This window comes from Scomber japonicus, chromosome 3, assembly GCF_027409825.1.
Source record: "Scomber japonicus isolate fScoJap1 chromosome 3, fScoJap1.pri, whole genome shotgun sequence".
NCBI lineage: Eukaryota > Metazoa > Chordata > Actinopteri > Scombriformes > Scombridae > Scomber > Scomber japonicus.
Genome location: NC_070580.1, coordinates 11,289,552 through 11,315,670, shown reverse-complemented (window position 1 = coordinate 11,315,670; position 26,119 = coordinate 11,289,552). Strand labels below are relative to the sequence as shown.

At 41.3% G+C, this 26,119-nt stretch overlaps 1 protein-coding gene across 1 annotated transcript in view; it reads left to right on the top strand.

Annotated features, from left to right (window-relative positions):
• The window catches only part of cdh4 (cadherin 4, type 1, R-cadherin (retinal)), a 190,590-nt gene that overhangs the window by 143,938 nt on the left and 20,533 nt on the right, over positions 1 to 26,119 (top strand). The window contains exons 6-8 of the mRNA XM_053315209.1: positions 5,261 to 5,416; positions 9,675 to 9,819; positions 20,069 to 20,241. Coding sequence (XP_053171184.1) covers positions 5,261 to 5,416; positions 9,675 to 9,819; positions 20,069 to 20,241 — 474 coding nt within the window. The remainder of the gene's footprint in view (positions 1 to 5,260; positions 5,417 to 9,674; positions 9,820 to 20,068; positions 20,242 to 26,119) is intronic.

The following is a 26,119-nucleotide window of genomic DNA, read 5'->3' as shown; positions in this document are numbered from 1 at the left end:
TCACAGATATTAAGAGAATACTCTCTAGGAAAGAAGAGGACATTTCTTCAATCATTTGATTAACTGAAAAAGTGATTATCAGAGGAAACAACATGGAGCATTATCGTCGTTGGAAAATCATAGAATTGTGGTATTGATCCTCTGTGGTATCATCCTCTGGTTCCCTGGTGTGGCTCTTGAGCCTGTGTAACCTGTGGGGGGTGCTTGCCCTGAAGGCAAAGTGAGGGGACTGCACCCATAAAGAGCTATAAAATAAAGAGGGAGAGAGATGTGTGAAGCCAAAGGACTACAACACAAACTTGAACCATTAAGCGTGGACAAAACATAAAAGAGGCTATCAAAGAGTGTAAACCCATTATTGCGTGACATTAGCCAATAGCACACAGTAACCCTTAATGATCCCATGGGTGCCTGCAGCACACTGTCCTTTAATGACTTCCTGGTTGAATGATTGTTGTTTCCTGGAAGAAAAATACCACCAGGAAAAGAGAACAACAGCTCCACATATGCTTGTCCTTTGCATAACAGTGTGCTGCTTTGTTCATATTGCAGTGCTGATAGAAAAAGTCAGCCATGGAATGAATGGATGAAATGCAGAGTAACATCAAATAAACACCAAATTATTTCCTGTTAATGTAGGCATCAAACTATTTATGCAGATGTGGTGATCATACAGGCTTGGATCAATTAAAGGAGATTTGGACAGACTGAAACTTCACAGTGCGCTAATTAGGCAGCCAGCCGCTATGCTCAAGAAATGGAAATAAATTCCTTTCCGTTCCTTTCCCGCTATCTGTTTGTGTGTCTGGTGTCACCCTGAGGAGTTTATCAGAACACTAATTCTTCATCTAATTTTCCCCAACTCCCCATTGCTTTCACTTTATGTGTCTCTCTGCCTCCATCCCTCACCATCTTTCTTCTCACGCTGATAGCTTGTCCCACAGGATTCCAGCAGTTGTCAGTAATCAAGGAAATCACTCTCAAAGAGCTACAAATAGGTCACTTATCTGATGTCTGGTCTGATCTGGAGGAGACAGACAGCCAGTTAAGTCCCTTGCATCTGCCTCTTTCTGCTATTTTCAGTGTGATTAGTAGCCATTCTGTCCATCAGGAGGTATCGAAGTAAGAAAGAGAATGAAAGATAGAGATAGATTGGTGGAGAGAAATCCCAGCTTTCATCATTAGCATTCTATTCAAATGGCTCAATTGAGCAGTTGTCACTCATGGGATTCCCAGAACTCTGAGAAGCCGTGCTTCTTCATTTATTCAATTTATTGATATAAAGACTCTTCATTAAGAGACACCAGCAAATGTGACATCTAGTCTCAGGTGGCCTTGATGTGGAATTTTAAGCAGGCATGGAAGCAGAGGCTGCATGACGTGTAAGAGCTCCTTTGTCTCCTCTTGGGGCTATTACACCAATGTGCCAGCTACACACTCACTGCTTTGAAGTTCTAGTGAGGAGACAGATTGCACCCAAACACACATACACACAGACACACACACATACACACACACACACACACACACACACACACACACACACACACACACACACACACACACTGACATCCAACCACACACACGTTTGGATGCAGAAGCAAAGACCCGTGGCAGGTGAAAATTTCTTATGTGTGTTTCCCACATGACGGTCTTGTGAATTATTGAACTGAGCTGGTCCTTTTGATCTGCGCTTTGGTGCACACATAGTGAATCTCTTACCTGTCAAACACTTCACTACACACACACACTTGACTACAAGCTGCCTCTTATGCACCCAGGAAATACTACATGCAGAAACAGTCGATGTAGAATGCCCTGGTAGCTGAATGGTTACAGTGCATGCAACGCCCCTGGTTTGACTCTGGCTTGGGACCCTCATTGCGTGTCAAACTCCTCTCTCTCTCTCTCTCTCTCTCTCTCTCTCTCTCTCTCTCTCTCTCTCTCTCTCTCTCTCTCTCTCTCTCTCTCTCTCTCTCTCTCACTCTACCTGGTTTTCTGTCTGCTCTTCCACTATCAACTCTCCATTAAAGGCAAAAATGACCCAAAACATATCTTTGAAAAATAAAGAAATGGTAGCTGCAGGATGTTTTTTTTTTTTTTTTAATATGTTCCTGCAGCTCAAGCAGATGGGACTCTTCGTGGTGTGCCTCAGTTTTTTGTTGTTTTGAACAGGGAGGTCTAAACATGTTCCCTTCATAGATAAGATAGAGGATTTCTCAGGCACGTTCTTGTTACTGAATCTCATAATCCATCTGCTCTGCCACATTATCTATCTGTTATCCAAACAGTTGACACTGATGATGTGGGTGAATGATCAAATTATGTTATTATTCATGCCATAATTTTATCCTGCTATGATTGACAGATGGTGGGCGTAGTGCAAAATAAATGTAATTAGTCGTACAGTATCATTGTCATGCTACAGTGACTACAGGGTGATTTCACTGATTGATAGGAGTTATATATTAGTGTACGTTACACCTGGACCTGCAGGTTTCACATATGGATCCGGTGTGAAGTGAAAATTGTGCCTCTGAAAAGTTGCAGTGGAGTTCTGCAGTGTGGGTTTGGGAGGACCACAATGGAAATTAAGAGAGAGGGTATCATGTTCAAACAGAGAGATGTTTTATGCAGAAGCCGCCGTCACCGCTGAACGGATGAAGTAATTTCATTTTCATGCATGATCTGCAGCCCCACAGACCAGGAAAATTGCATAGGAGGGGAAGAGAAAGATAGAGAGAAAAAAGAGTCAAGCCTTCCCTTTTCTCCATTTGACTCTGTAATTATTCCTTCTGACTTGTAACCATAGTGATGGTTCAGACCCAGTAAAAAAAAAAAAAAAAAGACAATGCTGTGTTGTGCTTTGAACCTGAGGCTGAGGTTGGAGAAAAGATGATATGCGGATATATGGTACTTAAAGATCAAACTGGTCCAGGATCTGCAAATCTCTTTTTACCTGCTAAAGTTTGTGACAATACACTACTGTTTGAGCCTGTAGCTATAAATCCACCTATAGTATTGTTGGCATTGATGAAATCTGATTAAATTGTATTTGTAAGGTTGTATACTATACAAGTAACACAGTGATCAGAGTATAACCATGTATACTGGGTTGTATTGTTCTTCTTCCATTAGATGATTTCTGGAGTAGGAAATAAGATGATAAAAAACAATTGTGCCTCAAAAAATGTATTTTTTCAAAGTTTAGTCAAAGTGTATGTGTGTGTGGGGGGTGGGTACTGAACATAAGCAGTGCAAACTGTAGACTGAGTACTGTATATTTTACTCTGCAGGCCTCTAAAAATGAGTCCAATAACACAGTCTGAGCAGGAAAAGTACTTATGAATCAATTTTTCTAGTTAAGTTGCTCACAATTTGTGCATTGTGTAACTGCTAGACATTGCTTGACTATTAAGGGTTTATCAACAAAAATGGTTACCCACGAAGAAGAACACTCTACAAAAGTTGTTATATACATATATTTTTTGTAAGGATCTCCACACATACTGGTCACTCTAAATGGATCATGTTTGAATTCTATTGTAGATTCATTTAGCAGGTATAATGTTTACCATGTTGACTAATGTAGTTTATCACATTTTGGTCATAAACCAAAGTATTCTCCTGAAGGTGGACATGAATCGCCAACAATTGTAGAAATATTTCCCTAAAACAATCACAAATGTTATATTCATGGTGGCACTAGAGGAAAACTTTTTAGGATACATCATCTGGGAACCATGAATGTCTGTACAAATGTAATGCCAATCCAACTTCTAGGTGTTCAGATATTTGATTGGACAAGTGAAAACACTGATCTGCTGATGGCACAAGATTAAGAGTCTCAGGATCACCAAAGTCATTAGGATTCATACTCTGGCTACCATGAATGTTGGTACAAAATGTCATGGCAAACCATTCAGTTGTTGCTGAGATATTTTGGAGTGGATGGAAGTGGTGGCTGCCTGACCAACCAACAGACTGGCATTGCCGTCTCTTGAACCATGCTGCTAATAACTCAATTCAAATGATTTGTACTAGGGAGTGATTCATTTAATGTAAGGGTCTTGAGAGTTATATTTTCTGCAATTACTATTTGTCCTCAAGCCATACAGCACTGTTTTGGTTCAATTCATAGCCACAAACTACACATAATATCACATTACTATATGCATTATAAAAATATTCTATAAATACTACAATTAAATAATAAATAAATAAATAAATACTTTATTTTTGGATGGGGACAATGCACGTTGATGAACATTGATATTTAAACATCTCTGTAAACATGCCGGTTTATAGCAAAGCTGCTAATTTGCGTCCGTAGTCCCCAGTCAATAAATTTAAAAAATACAAATAGAATTATTGAATCAATTGACATAAGTTCTCCAAAGCACCTGATTTATCCAGGAGATCATTAACAAGATGTTAGCAGAGGAGAGTGCCCTTGTATATCCACTTCATAATGAAAACTGTAACCTACCAATTTAACTGGTGTCACATTCATGTTGTTGCATTGTGTGGTGACACAGTAGAATCCCTGCAGCCCATTGAAAATCAATGCCACTGCAAGAAGTGCGACAGGCCCATCTCTTTTTGTTTTCTTTCAAGTCAGCAAGGCACCAAGCAAAAGTATTGATATTTTTATAGCTGTCGCAGTGTGCTGGAAGTTGTTCAGAGTGAAACATATCACTCTTTAAATGTCACATTCTGAATTGTGTGTGAAATAACACCTGCAGTGTTAAAGGTGGAACAGGCACATTGAGATATTAATCTCCAGTCAGACATAGTTGAGAATAACGGCATGAGTCGGTCTCACATCATCTGGCAGGTAGCCTTCAGATATACTGTAACTTCATAGCTGGAAGTAAGGCCCTTTTACACTTGTTCAATGTCTGTTGAGAAACTGCCATGACGGTAACAAAAACCAAAACAACCAACAGGTCAGATAAAATGTTGGATCCATTTCCCACATGCACATTTTTCAATTTTCTATTTTCACCTCCAGGCTGTAGATTCCAAGTGTGCAAAAGAAAGCTTGCAGTGAGCCTGTTATAATCACTGTATCTATCACACATCCCATGTACTCGCAGTTTTCTCTCAAACCTGGTTACAAAGCGTTTTTGACAATTTATGTCACTAACTGTGCTTCCCGTTGCAAGTGTTAGAAAACCGTGTAAAGCCAGGACTAATAAGTACAATATTTGACATTTTTTCTCATTGTTGAGCTTGTTTTTCCTGGTTCCATCCTCAGATCCGCTCAGATCAGGACAAGGATGTCGGCATCCGCTACAGCATCACAGGAGCAGGCGCTGATCAGCCCCCGAGTGGCATCTACAACATAGACCCCATCAGCGGGAACATGTTTGTCACCCAACCCCTGGACAGAGAGGAGAGAGCATCCTTCCACGTAAGAAAAAAATGCTTTGTGTCTTGTCTCCCTCTTGTTTCCTCTCAATGTACATCTATCTCATTATCTCCCAATTATCCCAGTGGAAATGTGCCTTGCCTTTTGCCTTCCCGATCTACCTTTCATTTTACCACTAATGTTCCCTGCCAAAAACAAAACCACAAGTCGGAACACATTCAGAGGACTTGCTGTTCTGTGTCTTCACTCCAGCCTCTCCAGGCTCTGATTGATGCCAAAGCCACTGATGAAATGAAGAATGCCTCGACAAAACACACAACCACTTCAGCTGTCATTGAATTTGAGGTTTAGCTACACAGAGTGGCGCAGGATGGATAGAACAGAGAGAAGAGACACAACTGAGGTGGAGAGCAGGAAAACTGTGTTTTTTACCGTCAGAGCTAATGAGCAGGTGCAGCTTTGAGTGTGTATGTGCACGTCTGTGTGTCTGGAAAAGTGTTTTTATGCCTACACGTACAATATGTTGATTGATGTATGACGTGTGTTTATTTCATAAGTAGGGTGAGGTCTCTCCGTTTCCCCATCTCCTCTTATTCTCAGTATGTCTCCCACTTTACGTTTTTGTTCTGCTGCCCTGTTTTTCTTAGCCACCCCCACACTGTATTGCCTGCTCTCTTCATGCACCTTGCAGCTGTGCTGTTCAAAGGTGTAAGCAGACAGATGTACAGTTAACCTGCATATGGCCCATAGGATTTTCCACTTCACCCGCACACCACACACACACACACAAACACACACAAGAGGCTGAGTTCATGACTGGCCCCACTGGAACCTCGGGTTAAACAGCTTTGTGGAATGCGTGAATTAAATATACAGACCACATGAGACTTCTGTTCACGCTAGGCCATTGGTTCATACACACACATTATAGGTTTCAATTTATATCAGCAAAGACTAACACCTCCACTCGAGGTGAGCGCTGGTGTCAGACTCACAACGCCTGTGTGCCTGTCAGCATGATAGATGGCTGTGCTGCTGATAGAGCTAATTCAAAAGCATGCTCCTGTCTCGGAGGAAGGATAGAATAAAGGAGAGTGGATCTCTTCAGCGTCTCCGTCACCGCATACACTCGGCAAAATGCACACATTATAGACACCAACGCACACATACAGTACGTGCGCTGAGTATAAACAAAGACAAAGCTCCAGATGATTGTCTCCTTGATTGGTTTGTCTCGTACTCCTTTGTGTGTGTGAGTGTTCCATTTAGTTTGAGATGAGCCTTTACTTCACTTGCTAAGTCGCTTAGGCTCTGGACACTATTGCATGATTGTATATGTTGTCTCTCCATACCTGCTCTTACACTCAACTAGCAAATTGGGATCAATAAAGCAGCCAGGTTATTGGTCCCCAGGAAAGGACAGCCACTCAGCAAACAGTTCGTATTTGACACTGCCTGTAGTGAACACAGCATGTTAGGTTGAGGGCACTTCAACTCAAATGCAGCTACTATTTACTGTAGACTCCTGTGGACTCATGCTGCTTGTGATGTGATGTATGATTTAGTGTAGGGAGAATGTAGCCAGCATTTGACCCAGGGGAAATTTAGTCCATTGCTTACTTTCTTTCAACTTGACAGGGAAGTTCCCAGCACTGCAGCGCTCTTGCCGGCCAAACTTTGCTTGTTAGTTTTGGGCTCAAGTGAAAAGAGAGACGAGGCTGCTGTTTTTGACAGACTAGCACCAGAGGGAAGTGATCCGCGAGGTGAGGAGAGTGGGTGTGAGCCAGAGTTTCAGTTTTGTCAGACAGAGTTACAGTGAGCCAGCAGGGCACGAGGAGAATTGAGCAAATATGAAAATATCATGGATTTTCATTTTTTTTTTTTTTACATTTGTTTGCATGAAAATTCAGCGTAAGTATGTTTTACTGGAAAACACTAATCACGATGAGTTCATAGTTTTGTATGAAATAAGTTCTGGAGTGATCAGTTGACCAATCACTGATCGCACAATTTGAAAATAAACAGTAAGAAAAAAATATGATTGATTATTACTGATGAAAATTATGTATTTCCAAAAGCAATTTGTAAAATCATAGTTATTCTACTTTATGTTAATTATTAAGGACGCAATGGGTGGTGGTGATGGCACTGGAGTGCATTAAATTAAAAGGTGTTCTTAATATTTTGTCCACCTTATTTTCATACATGAGGGCAAAATGTAAGGAACACTTTCTTAATATAATGCAAGTAGTAGGATTCAAGTAGAATTATCACCTTTCCAAAAATGTCAACAAAAACTAAAAATGTGTAAGCTTCGTAAAAGTGAATTTATGGCAGAGCTGTTGTATTGGATTGCATTGGATTGCACAGGTGTACCCAATAAAGGTGTAAAGTAAGTGTTTATAAGGTGAGGGGACCAATGGGCCAAATACAAAGTGCATTTCTCCTCTGTGGATAGTCCAGTCATATTAAAGCTCACCCTGCAGAATACTGATGTCAGTTCACACATATACATTTGCAGTTTGGATAAGCACGCACACACACTCTTCCCACCCCTCAGATCACATTTCCAATTCCTCCGTCGAGCACACAAATGTAGACACATACAAACAGACTCCAGTGCTCACACAGAGGAAGCCACACACACACACACACATACACATGTGAAAATACACCTATGGAAATGAGGCAAACATGCAAGAACACACACATATACAAATGCACAGGCGGAAAGGCCAAAATAAATAAATGAATGCGCACACAGTTAAACACAAAGTGGAAAATGAATAATCAGACATACGCGTGCACACACACACACATATACGCACATACTCTGAAGCAGTCACACATATCACAGTCACACACCCCTCAGCGTGCAGCGTTCACAGCTGAGAAAACAGATTGGGTTTGTTTGTTTGTTGGGTCTCCTCTCCATGTTTGTTTGCTGTGCTTCAGCCAATGGAAAACTAGCATCTTGAGGATCATTAAGTGGCTAAAGAGGGCTCTTTTGATTGGCTGTGTGTCTCTCCAGTGTGCATCTGTGCACTTATGTCAGCATCCATGTTAATATGCGTAAACATGTGTCTGAATTGGTGTTTGGATGCGTGTGTGTGTGTGTGTGTGTGTGTGTGTGTGTGTGTGTGTGAATGCTCAAGCGGGAGCCTGTTTGGGTATGTTTTGAAACATCATTGATAGGCAGGCACAAAAGCTGATATGATGACTCGTGTTTCGGTGAAGGCAGGTGCCACCATTCAATCTTTCATACATCATAACTTCCTGTAAATAGGCTGGCAGGCAAATCTTCTTCTACTGTGCTGGTGGCAGACAAAATATTTTTGCTTTGGTTTTAGCCAGAATGAGAAACCCTTTCTCTTTTTACCAAGCCAAGCTGTCATTGAATAACATTTCAGCTGAGGATATGAATTTCTAGGCAACTGAACGAGAGTAATGTATGTCACGGTGAGGAGTGCTATTTTGGTTCCAGAGCTATTACAAAGCTTTGCGTTATGTTAGATATCATTAGTGGGGATTGGTGGGGAGTAGAGGGTGGGTAACAGTAGCGGCGGAGATTAAGACATCCCAGTGTAGATGATGATTGCTTTTGTCAGTCCTCCCTGTTCAAGCCCCTCTACCCCACACACCCACCCATCCCCACACTGCCTCTTTGTGTTTTCATCTCTCATTTACTTGCACAAGGCTCAGCCACTCTCCTCTTCTCCATCCCATCTCATTCCCCTTTTCCCTACACCGCCTTTTTTTTTTCTTTCACCTCATTCTCTGTATCTTTCCTCTCTCTATTCTCACACTGAGAATTGTCAAGGAACAGCTCATCAGTCAGAGACATGCATCCAAATGGCCGGCTTTGTCAAAACAAAACTGAGACAAACATTTGCTCCGTACAAAAAGAAACCACAGCTTGATCAGCAACACCTTTCTGATATTTTCTGGGCTTCTGGCTGTGCTAACAATAAAATAGGTGTTGTTTGTGTGTGTGTGGAACATTTCACTACTTTGCCCCCTTTCTGTGTTGTTATGGTCCATGCCAAGATACCAACAGGATACTCATGCCCCGTTGGCAGACAAGGAACAGAATATTTGTTAGTCAAATGAAGTTGCCAATTAACAAAGTCAAAGTTTGGTTTGTTTCAGTTCAGACCGGTCTACAAAGTCGATCAATAACACCCAGCGGCCTACTGTCAAACTCAGCCTAGCAACATCTGGAAAAGTCATTCAGCCTCCTGTTAAGCAATGAAGGCTAATGATCCTTCATTTCTCTGTGTGCATTTGTGTATGTTCACAGCTGCGAGCCCATGCAGTGGACATGAACGGCAACCAGGTGGAGAATCCAATAGATCTGTACATCTACGTGATCGACATGAACGACAACAGACCAGAGTTTCAGAACCAGGTGTACAACGGCTCCGTGGCCGAAGGATCCAAACCAGGTAAGAGTTCCGTCAGCTCATTGTAGAAAACGCTGCAGGGTCAATTCACGTGCGAGTGCCAGATCATTTGAAATGTCTGCACTCCATCACCAAGCAGCAATGATGAAACTAATGCATGCATGTTGCTCAGTGTGATAGTTTTGGTTTTTCATGCAAATTGAAGTTGATTTTCATCCTGAAGAGAAGTACATGGCAACCAGGAGCTGAAGAAGGAGGAAAACACGAAAAACACGACTAGGTTAAAACATAGTATATGGCTGGACCGTGTATGAAACAAATGAATTTTAAACAATGGATACAGGAAGTGCCAACATGTGGCAACCAAACCCCCAAGAAGCATGAAAGTGACTTTGACTGAAGCTGATTTGACATAGGCAAGTATGCCGAGTTCAGACTTGCATACTTTCTAGTTTGGACTAGGAGGAAGCAGTATGGACATGTTGCCTGCTTACAGTAGCAGCTCAGCTTCAACACACAACAACTGACTGTTCTGTGACAAATAATCTCACCTCAAAACTCCACTAACACTTTTTTTTCTCACAAAACCTTCAGATAGATGTATTAAATTGTGTTATTCAGTCTGTAGTGTAGCTATGATAAAAATCCAAACTGTTATGGGGCTTAATAAGATAAAACAATCTTTATATAGACTTATCTGTTCATTTTACTACATTTAAATTATTAAAATGTGGTGATATCTGTACATATAGAGGCAGCACTATTGTTCTATCCGGTAAAAACATGTAGCTTAATTTTACATTCAGACAAACTTCATATATCAAAATGATACAGAGACTTTAGAGACAGCGGTAAATCACCAAAGAGCTGCAGATCAGTTCATCGGATCATGTTCTCCCCGGAGTCGATGACAGACGTTGACTAGCCGACCATCGCAGGAATCGGGCTCCTAGCAGCTGAGATGACCAACTGGTCAAACCCGGCCAGCTGCGACTCCACACGTCTCTGAAAACATTGAGCAAATTTCAAACAAACATTATTTGTATAAATGGATCACAAATTGGGAATCTAAATGGTTACTTTCTCATCTAAAAGAAATATTAAAAATGAATTGAGTGACGTTAACAGTGATATATCAACAGTTTAATCTAGTGCTGCCGGTTGATGTTAGTCATTGACTGACTGTTGCGGTCCAGCACTAGACAACAAACGAGCTATGACATGCCACCTATACCTAAATTATTCAGCTTAGTTAAGCCAACACTTTTTATCCAGACTGAACAAATCAAATGTATTGATCTGGTAGCAACAGTAACAACTCCACACACCCTTCTTCAGGTTGGATGCTCTCATATGTACAACTAACCAACAGCTAGAAACTCCATGGACACATATGGAGGTGGCAGCTTTCCAAACAACATATTCTTTTCTTCTTTCATTGACAGGTTCCAGCTATTCGTGTAGGCAGAAAACACACTGCACAGCACACTTCTTTTTTTTTTTTTACTGGAAATATAATTTTTACAAAAGTGAAGAAAGAAAGTCACGAATTGACTCTCCACTGTTTGACAGTTTGAGTTCAAAAGAAAGTAATTAAATTCACATGTTTTCTGTAGTGTTGAGGAGATTTATATATAAGAGTTTGCATATCTAAAAGAGTTTCATGACAACAGCTTCCACTGTGACTACAGACAAAGTGAAGACAAAGTTGAGACACATAGTTTTGCCACTTAAGAGGATAATATGAAGTCAAACTGCACTTTTGTTCAGTTCTCAGCAGCTGAGTTATACCTAAAGCCATGAAATACTTATAAATACAAGTCTGTAATCATTTTCAATCATGTAGTTTAAATTGTATAATGTAACCACTTAAATTACTGCACTAAGTATGAACCACCACTTATACTAGCACTTTTATATTCCCAGTACTGTGCTTTACATTATTAATCCATTTGAAGCTGCCAGTTAGACTGAGAGTTAGACTTATGAATAACAATGTTTACTTTAAAATGCTAAGAATAATAAAAAAGAACTTAAAGGCATTCTGGTTGCGTCTTTGTTTTAAACTATTTGAATCATGGAGGGTTTCCTTGAACTTGACAGCATTTAATGTCAATTTGCCCCATCACATGCATTTTTTAGTCTTCCAAGGTTCCTGCAGAAAACCTTAACATTTCAATCTTACTAACAGTAACCTTGACTAACACCATCAACCTACCTTCTGAGGTGTGGATTTACCATGACTCTTGAGTTTTCAGTTGGTTCACACCAAGGCAAGTTCATAAGGTAACTGTGTTTCAGTATACTGCAGGATGCATCATTATCAGATTCTGCAGAGCATGGAGAGACGTAGACCTTCCCTCAGAATCGGGGAACAGAGTTGTGGTCAGTGCAAAGCCAGAGACAAGAGCAGAATGTGCAAGTAGCTCTCATGTCTCGACTGGAAGAACTCATGTACTAACAATCAGACCCCGAGGACCCATGTTTGTCTTCACAGCGTTCAGATATTGTTCTGCTGCAAAGTTTAATCTCAGGGGGATTTGTAAACAATATAGGAAAGCATGGTGTATGTGTGTGTGTGTGTGTGTGTGTGTGTATATATGTGTGTGTGTGTGTGTGTGCGTGTATGGATGAGAGAGCATGGGATTGACTTTGTGTATGTGTATGCGTGTGAATACTGGTTACTCCTCAGTGGAGCGTGGGTCTATATACAGAGCTCCTAATTAGCGAGGGCAGCCAGACATTCCAAAAGCTACTTTCTTTGTTTTTCACTCCAATGCTCTCTGCTTACTTTAAAATGAGAGCGTGCAATGACAAAAGTCTTTGAATTCAGTTTTGTTTTGAAGAGAATGCTATCTGTAATCCCAATTAACAAGAAACATATTACACAATGTACAGCGTAATTGCTCTGCTCTTCATTAAGCAGTCACTGCCAAATAACATTTGTTTGTGGGGCACAATGTCAGGTATGGAGAGTTTGGTGTCAAAAAAGTATTTTGTGTCTCGAGCACAGCACTTTTTGTCTCCCTTTGCTCAGTCACTGGTCTCTGAATTGATGAATTTTAATTAGGACAATAAGCTACAATGCTGCGTTGGCCTAATTGGCTGTTTAGTCGAAGAAAACGAATGACTGCGATTCATCTTCAGCGAGCGGTACCAGTCTGGACACATCTTCACATTCATTTGAATGAGAAAGCGTCCAGACTTTTGACTGGTGCTGTCAGTTCAAAGAGACACTTGATACTTTTCTGGCCCATGTAAGCCTTTAATATATCCTCCCTCAGTTAAATATTTTACTTACCAATAATGGACCCAGTTTAGACCTCAAGAGATGTGCCGCACAGTTTTGCTAAAGTCAGTTTTTATACCCGGCAGCCCTGCAGTTAGAGAAAGGGATAAAGAGCCAAGTGTGCACTCGAGGTAAGGTATATTAATTAATGTCAGTTCTCTTCGACTAAACTCTTTTGTATGTGCCTTTCTTTACAGCAGAAACTCTGCTGCATAGACTCACTAAACCTACGGCAACAACCAAAAATATTAACAGTGAATGAAAGGAATAGAGACAAATCTGAGGCACTTATTTTTGGCACAGGAGTGTCTCAGATTCTCTAGATTCTCTGTCTTTCAGTCCTGACTTCTCCTTTGTTCTTACGCCATTATAATATTAATTTCTTTCTCTTTTGTCAGTCCTTTATTTAATGCTTGTGATATGCTTTTACGTAAGCTTAATGTCACACATGAATCAAAACTTTAAGTGGTTATCAAAAGACCCACCAGGTCACAATGCAGTGATCTGTGCTTCAGAGATCCCCAGTGTACATGCAGGATTTGCATGTGGTTTTGATCATTCTGTGGAAAAGAAAGGCTGAGAAAATCCCAGAGGGTGTTACCTCAGGTGATGATTCTGGCAACAGGTGCTGTGTTGAAACCTGCTGTAGCATTGCAGCTGACAGGTGTTGCTCTGGGCAGCGATGCTCCTGGAATATCTCAATCCTCTTGTCTTCCACTGACCACAGCAGGTCAGAGCACTGGTGACACATCAAACATTATATCCAGATCTACATAATGAAGCACAATGTTACAATCACATTGTGGGTTTGCCAATACATTGTTGTAGCTGTTCACTGCATGTGTAGAAAAAACAAAGAGAATATTTTACAAGCTTCCAATTGTACAATGTTTTGTATGAAATTTCAGGGTAATAAGCAATTCAATAGTTCTATCATGAAACTCATTAAGTGCCATAAAATGTATTTTCTGGTCACTTCACACAAATCAAAACCCCCATTTTCTCTGTTACTGAACTACTAACTACATTTACTGGCTTCACTTGTATGGGCATGGTGACAGAAGTCTCAGCAGCATAGATGTCGAAAAAGAAATTGCAAAAAATGATCTGCTTAAATAAATGCTACTAGAGTTAAGTTGAAATTATTCACTTAATAAAGGTGAAACATTTTCATTCCACAATTTCTATGAAATAAAGAAGAAATTGTCCAAATTATTTTAAAATGTGTAAAATATTTCTAATTTATATTATAGTGGAAAAAGTTAGCCAGAATTGTCTCATCGGGGCTAAAACTGCCTTTTTTAGACAAGAGGTGGAACTGAGGAGCTGCAGTATAAGTTAAATGAGTTGAACTGTAACTGCTCTATTGCAAAGATAGTGCAGAATATAAAAGTAGACATATGCACGTGCTAAGGTGCATGATACAGCCCCTTTGTAACTCGGTGAAAATTTGTGTAATAGTAACAAACCTTTGCTTTTCGTAGTAACCCATTAAAAATCAGGAACTATCAGCTATATAAGATATAACATTTTTTTTCTCAATACCTAGCAAACAGGGAATACTAGGAGTTACGCTGTAGTAGTATCACATTCTGTATCAACAGACCCACATGTGAAAGGTTCTCTGAAGCATTACAACACATCTCTCCATCTAACACTGTGTGAAAGCCATCAAAGAGGGAGACCTACAGGGAACCACCCTTATCACCGTCACCAGATGTTACGTAGTGAGAGATCCGATCAAACCATCAGCCAGGATCGGTTTGAAACGGCTTCATTTGTCACTCTCTGCCACCAGGCCCCTGCTCAACACTAAACGAACCTGTGACTAATAGAATTTAATTTGTGCAGGTAATCAAACGTAACAAAACAGTACATAACAAAGTGAGCTATCTGATCAAATTCAGTTCTAGTGTTGGCATTAATGAGGAATAAATAGGATTCAGTCTGTAATTTGGAGGATTATCCTTGGAAACCTGCTAAACCTATTAAAGGTGTGCAAATATGTTCTTTTAGTAGCTCTCGTCATTCGGTGTCATAAAAATAATTCACCTGTAGCTTCTGGCTCAAGAGCCATAAGCTGAAGCTAACATGCAGCACACGCACGTAGAATATAAAAATGCATAAAACACTGCTGCTTTTTCAACTGAGGTCACAGAAATGATCTAACGCTCTATAAAATCTTCAAGACCGTGACATGAGACACTCCTTGGGTTTTGTTAAGTGGGCTCAGATGAAGATTAGTCGACATGGCGTGACTTCTTCAGAAAGTACTTGTGTTCTGAGTTTGCCGTGTACTTAGAACATCTGCCCTGTGATGTCCTGTCCTTTTCCTACCCTCCCCCTCCTCCCAGACTCTGACAGCAAGTTGTTCCCTTTTATGGATCGTCTTTATCAAAAAGGCCTTCTGAAATGAGAGTGCAAGATCAAAACCAGCCGCTGAGTGCCTTCTCTCACAGTCGATTTGCCCTCCCAAGGGGGGACAGGCGTCTCTCTCTCTCTCTCTCTCTCTCTCTCTCTCTCTCTCTCTCTCTCTCTCTCTCTCTCTCTCCCCCTGTCTCCTGAAGAGTTGTGCTAGCAGTTGCAGAGAGAGATGTGAGAGACTTTCTCTGTTTTGCCTAGGGGGGGTTAATTAGGGATAAGCACAGGAAGGGAGATATGGAGTGATCGAGGCGAGTAGAGGTGGAGGAAGAAAAATATTTCTATCAGGATATTGGACCTAGACTGCGTGAGCAAGTAACCCACAAGTGCTTCTCAAGTGCTTATGATATCGACATGTACAGTGTCATAGTGTCAATCAGGGTCACATGAATAGTTTCTATTGACACAGAGGCTTAGCACTGCTGCCTTTATATGAAGGACCGTTTTTGTGACAGTTTGCTTTTTTTTGACTCGTCTTTCAGTTCGTTATGACAAGATATTCATGTGGAGCAAAGAAACTATTTTACCTGCAGGTGTTATAAAGAGTCCTGCCACTTATACCTATAAGCTTCTGCTCCTCTAACATTTGTCATTCAGGGAGTTTTGTCATAAAGCGTAAGTGGCATGCTTCAAAATCTCATCAAACCTCACTAACTACTATCAAAAAGGCTCAGGTGTTAATTTGTTCCTTTCAAGTGAAGAGATAGATACTCCAAGATCTACTTCTTCAGTTTTCATACAGTCAAATGAAGTTAACTCTCTATGAGGAAACACACTAAGATCCAGAAGCTGGTGAGATATAAAAGTTGTCTTTTTGTAATAACCTCAATGTTCATGAACATAGAAACACAGGATTTTTCTGGATAGTCTAAAAATACTGTAGGTTTATGTTAAGGACATAGCCAATCAGAGGCACATTTTAACTGTTGTTGCAGGTATGAACAAAACATTGTACCATAGTTGCTGGATTCATCTAAAATTGACCCACATCAAAGAACCAGATATTTTCTACCACAGTTGTTCATGTTATGTACTGCTGATTCAACCGGGAAAATTTCAAGCCAATTCAAGCAGTGTAAGTGCTCCAACTCTGAGTCATGTAGCATCGTCTATGAAGATAATGAATGAGACTGTAGCCAGGGACTTCCAAAATGGCTCCTTCTTCTGAGCCTCTGCCAACATTGCTGTGAGAAGTTTTATCAACGTCTCTTGTGATGTTCTTTTGCTTGTTTAAATGCTTTTTTATAGTATCGCTGTTCCATAAAGTTGGGAGACTTGGGAAAGAGACTAGCCAACACTAGACACTGGGCCAAGCTCCAAAAACACTGAATCATACACTTCCCATAATGCAATTCGAACCCCTGTAAACGCCTGTATCTTTCAAGATGAACCCAGTTTTCAACAGACTTTCTTTTTAATAAGGAAGTTTCCCAGCACAGTCCGACACCCAGCTGGTCACCTGTTATTTTCTGGCATTTTGTTGGTATTTATATTATCTTTATATTAAAGCTCCTCCACAAAAGACATTGCACAACAGTTTTCTGCAGGCTGAGCCGTACTGACCAATACTGACCATTAAAATCACTATCAGTAAGTGTAAAATCAGTGGAGAACTATGATAAAGGACCGTGGGTGGTCACCTTTTGCTTTGAAAATGTTCCAGCAGCCAGTCTATACAGAAAATGACAAGACTCTTACTGCAACTGGAATCCTTGACAATTGAGATAACTCTCCATATTCAGCCACTCTGTTGCTTTTCAGCTTGATAGACTAGACTTGAGGAGGGCCAGCTGTCTGCCTGTCACACTGGAAAAAGCTTCAGCCTTTGTGACCTTGAATAAGAGTAAGCAGGTAGGGATCCAGGGACAAGACCATCATTCACTAAGAAGGATCAGGGCTCTAAAAAGAGTCCCATGCCTTTGATCTGGCCTTTGCATTGAGGTCCAAATGCCATTTTCTGCCCTTATTTTTCATAGTAGCTGGTTTTGAATGGTTTGGCTTGTGTCCTCAGAGAGCAGTGGGCTCCATTAGAGGCTTTTGTTCCAACGCTGTGCCCCCTTCATCATTTCCCCAAAGATTCACCAGGTTTCAACCTTGTCTCTTACCTACCTTACTGCTCCACCCCTACTTCTCCTCGCTCTCTATCTGCTGTTTCACTGCCACTCTTTCCCTTTACAAGGCCACCTCTATCTTACCTCCACTGATGAGAGTTATTATCCACTTAAACAGTCCATCCCATGCCCTCTCGCTTCCTGCTTTCCCCTTGTACTTTTGCTTTTAGTGGTCTTTATAAACCATCTCACCTCTATTCTAATCTTCACTTTCTATTTCCACTTTGCAATTTCCTCCTCAACTTTGCATCTGTTCGTGTCTATCTTCCTGGTTCTACTCTCACTCTCTCTCTCTCTCTCTCTTCCTGTCTGTCTATCTCTATCCATCTTCCTCTTTTTTCCCCAAACTTCCCTCTAATTGGGAGGCAGATGTTGACTCTGGGTGACTAATGTTTAGGCAGCAGATAGACCTCACCGGTGAGCTCGAATCACGTGAACAAAATGGCCAACAATATGTGTGCCTGCCACCAATTAAATTTTCAGCTCCAGCGATTTTGGCGGAAAAGCAATTAGGATTTGGAATTAGTGTTCAAATTAAAGAGGAATTAAACAGGCTCAGAGATTAACCCTTTCAGGCATGGCCACCCCTCTTTGGATCTGAGGGCGGGCTATCATGATATCATTGAATCCTCCACACTGAAATGAAAGGTAGCAGCGCTGATATGTGATCCAACATCACGTCCTCTCCCTCCCCGTGGGACTGGAAAGGTTGATTATATATTGACGCTGTCCTCGATGGAGTAGCAGTAATTGTTTTTCTTCTTCCTGTCTTTCCTTAGACCCTTTTCTTTTCCTTGCTGGACAAAGTGACAAATCCTGCTTTGAAACTTAATGAAGTTTGAAATAGAATTCTTGGCTACAATTATCCTGTCCATGCAGGCTGTCACAGGAATGATGGTGCCATCTAGACCCAATTATGGCAATGGAGACACCTGTATCTGCTCAGACCCACGGGGGGACTGCCGAGTCTGCTCAAATCCAGCACTTCTCGTGCTTTGGCTAAGACATTTACATGTGTGATTTGGAAGGTGGTGAAGCAAAATCTGATTTTCTTACCTCTGCTGTACAGTAAATCATAGAGGACATGTTTTTTGCAGACTAATTTTGATTGGTTTTTCAATGTGATAATTGAACATTTTAGGTTTAATGCCTGCTCAGCATGTCATCCACCTGCCGTCGTCATGCCCACTGAGGCAACCAGAGTGCTTATGCATTACCGTGACATGAAAACTATGGTATATCTTTGAAATCCATCAGAAATGTTGTCAAAATTACAGGTTTCCCATTAATTTAGACAAGGCATTCCATGTAGACATTATAATCACCACCCTTTCTCCTTTTCTCTGCTTCCCCCCTGTCTCCGTTTCACCCTTCAACTCTGTCCTTGTCCCTTCCTTTTAAGTTTTTCTCTAGTTACACTGTCTTCTTGTTCAAGCATGTTAGCACTTCAGCCGTCTCGTCTCTCTGCCGTCCTCCTCCTGTGAGCTGACAGTCTTTCTCTCAGCAGCAGCAGCCTGTAAATGGCTGCCTGATGGAAAGTGACATTTTCACAGAACCCTGTGAGAGAGGCGAGGTGATCTCTCCTCTTTCCAGCACAAAGTGCTCCTAATTGCCTGGTCGCATTTGTGAGCCCAGCTGACAAACTCGTGCAAATCAATAATTCTGCTCAGGAAAGATGCAGGGACACAGGGCCTAATACGTGCTGTGAGGACATACTCACATACATACAGATGCACACGTGGACCTGTTAGGAAATGCCGACTTACGTACACTCTCTACCTACCCGCACACACACACACACACACAGACACACACACATTACAAACACACACACTGCCTCCGCCTCACCACCTCTGTGCTGTCTGCCTTAAATGGCAGTGTTTATCCGTGATTCTAAGACAAATAGGGAGAGAGCATCGGAGCATTAAGGGCAGCCACGGTCCCGCTGAAGGCTGAAATAATGGATGGTGGAAATGGCAGAAGACCCAACGCTGCTCATTACTAAATGGACTCTGCAGAGGTGGAAACTTTGTGCGACCGCCTTGGCTATATACGGAGGACAAAACAGCACAGCTTAAAAATAGGGGCTTATTTAACAGATTTTGTTTGTGTTTTTGTACTCTGCTCTCTAATAGTCCTTCTTTAAAAGTTCTTTGCCAAAGAACAGAGAATGTCACAGCAATTTACAAAGTCTGATTGACTTGTTTCTATGTATATAAATGGGTTTTCTCTTCGCCCCCTTTCTTCTTTTTGATACAAATTCATTAATAGTAATGTGCTTACAGGAAACCCTCGTTATGATGAAGTTCCAAAAGTATGTGTGCCAAGGACTTTAAAAAACACATCTTTCTATTTTAATGAATGCTGCCTACTAGTTTTTCTGTCTTGCTTTTTTCCCAACTTGACCTCCTGTAGTGCTCACTCTACTTCTCTTTTTACTCATTCAAGCTAACTAACTTTTTCTCCGCAGGCTCGTCTGTGATGCAGGTGACAGCCAGCGACTCGGACGACTCCACCACAGCTAACGGCATGGTTCGCTACCGCATCCTCTCGCAGACACCCCACAGCCCCATCCCCAACATGTTCACCATCAACAGCGAGACCGGAGACATAGTTACAGTGGCAGCCGGCCTGGACAGAGAGGTGAGGGTTAACTGTTGTTATGTCTTACATTTTGGGCCTTAACCTTTCAACAACTTACTGAAGAGATATTCCACTCTTAAACCATCACAAGGTAAAATGTTTTGGTTGAATCCAGGGGTTAATTTAGGCCAATGCCAAATGAGTTTGACCTCCTCTATTCCAAACTGCATCTTGTTGGAGCTCAGCTTTAAGTCCTGACTGTTGGTAGACAACACAATACACATATAGAGGACATTTCCATTACAATAAATACATGTGGAGTCTGTATTCTTGACTTTTTTACTCTGATTAAAGTGTTGCACTAATGCAATACTTTGTAACATAATTACTTTTTCCATATTGAAATTTAGTAATCACATCTCAGCTAATAATCCTCAACATGCAATCTCGATGGAGGGTTGATAACAGTTTGTTTGGGTAGTGCTTGCTTGGTTGGTTCAGGAGTTGGAGGAAGAGGAGAAATGTAACTCCAGAACTCCAAAGTTGTCTTATTTACATGTTGTGTCCTCTACGCTGGCTTGCTAATGTTACCTGCTCGCTACTAAGGCTACATTCAGGAATCAGTTGGTGTAGTACAGAAATGGAGGATGTGAGAACAATGCACCTTCACTTAGAGGACAGGACTTCATGCAGTCACTGTGGATGATCCCTCCAAACCGTAGGCCAGATGTCTGTTAAACAATAATGTCTTCTTTTCTTTTTCTACACATATTAAACACAGATGATGTGGGTGTGGAGGCTTTGACATTGTTTAAAAGTCACCTCTGAGAGAGCTGACAGTTGAGTAATGAAAGTAAAGTTACCAGTAATGTAACTGCTATTTTAAGGGGGTAATACATAATGTGTAAATGATTTTTCACTGTCTGGTCACAGCCACTGACCTGCTCCCCCATGTCCCACCCACTCCATTATTTCACAGAGCCACTCTGCTGAGACCCACAACACACTCAGACACACACACAGAGCGGTGGTACAGGGTGTTGCCTCACAGTAGCTTGTGTCCTCGTGGAAAGACGTCAAATCAATCAAATGCATGTCACCTACAATACATGTAAATTAGTGCAATATGATGTTTCCCAGACATCCACAAACACTGACGTGTCTTTGTCTGTTCCATCCATTTTGGTTATTACTTGCCTAAGTAATCCCCTTACCAAATCCTTAAAGATCCCCTCCAGACGTGTATTAGAGCATATGAACATCCTCTTCCTGGAATAATAAATTGCATCTTGTCTGTCTACTTCATTAAGAACCTAGAATCTATAAATGTACCAATCATTTCACTGAAAAGTCCATTTCCAGTGTGTATGTGCACTGGAGGCTTCAAGTTTCTGGCTCCGAACAAACTGAAAACAGCCTTATAGGGTCAATCTGTGCACATACATAATTCTGCACAGTGAAGCTCAAATATCCAATTGATGGAATAAGATGAAAAACACATTTTTGACTGGAGGGGGACATTAAATTCCCTAAATGATAAAAAAGAGTAATGAACTTAAACGTAAGTAAAGTAAATTATATTTCACTGGTCATGTAAAAGCAATTATCTCAACATTATTTTAGTATAAGTTGAAAACACAATATCTTTTCTGTACTATTTTCTTGGATGCACCAGTCTATGAAATAACCAAAATAAATATCTTATCCTGAAAACGATCCCAGTACGATCCCTGGATATAACTACTCCTTAACAAAATCAGGAGCACTTTTAGCCACAAAAAAGTTAAATAAAACCAACCAAGACAAAAAAAATAGCCATTTACTTGTTTTCTTAGTGTGTATAAATATAAATGACCGGCTAATATCTGATGTTTTTCAGGGCAAATATAATGACCACGCAAATCCAACACCTCTCTGCTGGCGAGGTCAAGGGAGATTTCTCCTCATTGTTTTTCTTTTGCCTCATCCACCGCTTATGTGTCTGTGTGTCTGTGTGTGTGTGTGTATGTGTGTGTCTTTTTTGCTTGCTGTAGTTGTTCGCCAACCCACACACCAGCACGACCGCAACACACTTCGTCCCTTCTCCGTCTTCCATCTTATTCTCCTAATGAGGGAGGTCACACAGGGTCCACTTTTGTTTATCCTAAGCCACATCAGGTGACTGTGGGCAGTAGTGTTTCATAGCAGACTGTTCATCATGCAGCCTTGCTTTCACACATACACACAGATGTTCCCTTGTGTCTCTGTCGTGCAAGACTTAAAAAAAAAAAAAAATACAACTAGCAAAATCATAGAAACGCTCAAATTCATATGCCACCATTATGAGGATAATCTCATCCTCGTAATTTAGTTGGCTGATTTTACTACAGACATAAAAGCACTGTTGAGTGTATCCCATAATGTTTATATTCTGAGAAGTCCCACTGGTCCCTCTCAGCACTAAACCCGGCCAGGCACAACTTAAAACTGGATTTTACCAACACTAAGGCACACGTATTGGGAGGATAATTATGGTTAAAGTCTCTAGAACAAAAACAGATTTTGATACCGGAAGAATAAAAACATACAAGCGCTCGTTCCTTATCCAAAATGTATTCGGCGTTGGCAATGCATGACAGCGTGATACATTTGTAGGACAATATAAATGAGTCTGGTGAATGCGGGCCAGCTCTGTGTCCCTGTTTCCAGCTTGGCCCATGCGGCAGCAGTAGCAGCTGATGTGAGTGAAGGAAAGCTCATTAATCTGGACACATCAAGCCAGGCTCAGTCCCACCTGCCTCTGATCCTCCCACTAAAACTGGGACACACCTGGGAGTTCACCCACCTGCTGTCAAGGTCATCAACACAAGCGCACAAACACACTCAGACACATTGGCACATGTTTGCGTACACATACTCCCATGCAGTTACTGTACGTTTGTTGTTTATGCGCAGTAAAGCGTGCCTGTATCATAAATGCCATCCCAGGTGTCACGCTGGATCCATGCAAGCCGAGTACTGTGTGCACATGCTGCTACATGAAAACATGAATATGCATCCTCACTGTATAGACAATGCACCCTCATCTATGCAGCAAATATATCCTCTGTCTCCTCTCCCATCGCTTCTTCATACACTTCAGCTCATCCTCATCCGCCGTGCTGGTGTCTAATTAGAATATTCATGTGCTAATTAAGGGGTGAAGCAGGTTCTCTCGTGTTGAGGAGACCAGGGGGTACATGGAGGTGAGCCTGGTATCACTTACCTCTGACACCATTGAATACCAATTATTCTCCCTCACTCAGCGCCCGCAACCCCTCTTCTCCTCTGACCTCACATGCTTCCACGTGCTCCAGCTCACAGGTCAACTAGTAGGGCTAAGCTGTAAACTGTACATGTGTTTGACTTTATACATCTTAATCTTTTTTGCAGTATCATGGCTCTTTGAATGCGGATGTGGGTTTTGTATTTGGGGTTATGATCATACAGTTTTGTCTATGTTTGCGCATATGTTTTACCAAAAATAGACTCTCCTATCAGTCAATAATTGATCAAGAACATTTCTAATGAAGCATATTTCCAGTGCTGCAGGTGTCTGAAAAAAGAGATTAAACCCTAAGCAGGTTCTGAAGATGTCAGGGTGCCACAGCTGGCGAGGATGTTCTCCCTTTGTACCCACTCTTCATGGCAGCGGCTGTACTGGCAGGCAGAGCTGTTGTCTTTCATTACCCCAGGCTGTCTCAATCTCCCATGAGCCCTGGACTGGAACGGTCTGGTGTGGCATGGTGTGATGTGGCTCTTCGCCAGGCTGTCCGACGGCCGATGCCAGCTCTACGTGAGACTGTCTCACCGTCGATTAGGACATCGCCTGGGCTGCCTCAAGGACATGAGTGCCTACAACCTGGCACTATTAGAATATGCAGTGTCTGACTGGGGAATCAGGCACGAGTGCCGGCATCCTAAATGGGCCTGGGGCTTTTATTGTCTAAGAGACGCTGAGTTATGTTAACTCGCCAACTTGCATCCGTGCTCTAGCAGCCAGACAGTGAAGCCATCAGAGGATTGTGAGCGGGTTGCTGAATGTAGAGTATTGACGCATGTAGGTGGATATTTATTGCTTGTGGCCAACATTCAATAAAGAGAGCTAAGAAAATATCCACACTGTATAGCCATGAACACACCCATAGATAAGTCTGATACCAGCCAATTATTTTAAGGGCTTAATCTTATCCGTTTACACTCAAATTCACCTGATATTTCAACAAATGTCCAACTGCATAATTCATGCTACCTAGTGGGAGGATGATTTGAAAGAGGAGCTACCAGATGACCATTATGCTCCATACATAACATCCTTATCTGTGCAAGCATTCCTTCATACAATGCAAGTGTAGGTTTGCAGGTTTTCTAAAACTGTAACAATGTTCCTCCTACATGTGATTGATGTTCCCCTTCAATCCTCATGCACGTATTTCTATTTCCTTTTGTAAGTTAAAGGAATGAAAGATTTTTAGCACCACACCAGATATTACATTCACAGCTTTATTCAGGATGTCTCTGACTCTCTCGCTCCTGTTATAGCTTCCGTCACCTTGTTAGAAAGACGATTGATGCTGATTCATTGTCCAAATATCCTCCCTCTCACTCCTGCTGGATTATAGGTATTCTTAATTCTCAAAAGGTAAAAGAAATAGATTCACAGGGCCAATCCAGTGCATTTCGAATGTTATGGCTCCTTTTTCAATATGTTAAGTTAACCTTTCACAGAACCCTCTCTAAGATATAATTTGAGATAGGATTTATTGTTAAAGGCTTTGATTCAACAAAACGTCCAAAGTATTTTGGTGTTTTGCCCAGCTTCAGGGAATCACATGGCCTCTTGAGGCTCCTTTTGTCTTCTTTGATGAGAGAGAAGAAACTTGACATGATATGCTGCTGTAGGAGATCAAGGCGTAACAAGGTGTCTTCTACACATCATTTTTGTTCTGTATCCTTTTCTTCTCTGACTTTTTTGGATTTTTTTAAGGATTGTTTGCCTGCTCTCTGGCATTACTTTATATCTCTTTGAGACATGCTGGAGCCAGAAAGTCTGGTAACAGCATATTCATCATGCTCATATTTGCTCAATCATGTCCTGTCCATTGTATTGCAATGCTCAGTCAGACAATTAAGCTCTTGCTCAGTCTTCATGCTTTAGCAGCTGTATTCATATGTGACTCACAGCCTTTATTTATCCAGTATGTGACTCTGAGCTGTTTGGGTAAATGTGGAGGCGTATCTAATCAAGTGGATTCTGAGTTTATATCTCGGATTTACCTACGTATCTGAGTGATTGCCTGTACAATGGGTCTCAGTGAAAAGCTTTCAGCAAACAGTGCGTTGCTTGCAGTAAGTTACCGCTGGTTTGTGTTCTGTACAAAGTAATGTTAGTCTGTTTGTGTCCTCAACCCAACCTGAGGGAGCAGCCCTGCGAGGAATAAAAAAGAAAGAGGGATGGATGATAAAGATGGAAATAAAACTGACTTCTCTGCATTTTTGGGACTCGCTGGGAAAATATGTGAAAATAGAAAATAACTTTAGCCGTGTTTAATACTTCAGGCAGCATTTCCCTAAGTGGAAGTACATGACTTGTAATTTCCATTACTGGCTCAGCACTGTGCTGTAAACACTGACGTCTAAGTGAAGTGAACTGAAATAGATTCAGCTGAATTGAACTCAGCTGTAAACTAATTGAATTGAATCAAATGGCATCAAATTGGACCTGGTGAATGTAATTGAAGTGATCTCCCCTGATTTGAAACAGTAGGGAGGGTCACCGACACCGAGGGTCAGCGAGAGAGAGAGAGAGAGGGAGGGAGAGAGAGTGTAGTTGAAAGAAAAGGGGGGTAGCTGGTCGCCGTGAGTGCTGGGCCATTTGAGACAGATTGCAAGTGACAAGCTAATGACTGTAGCTAGTAGG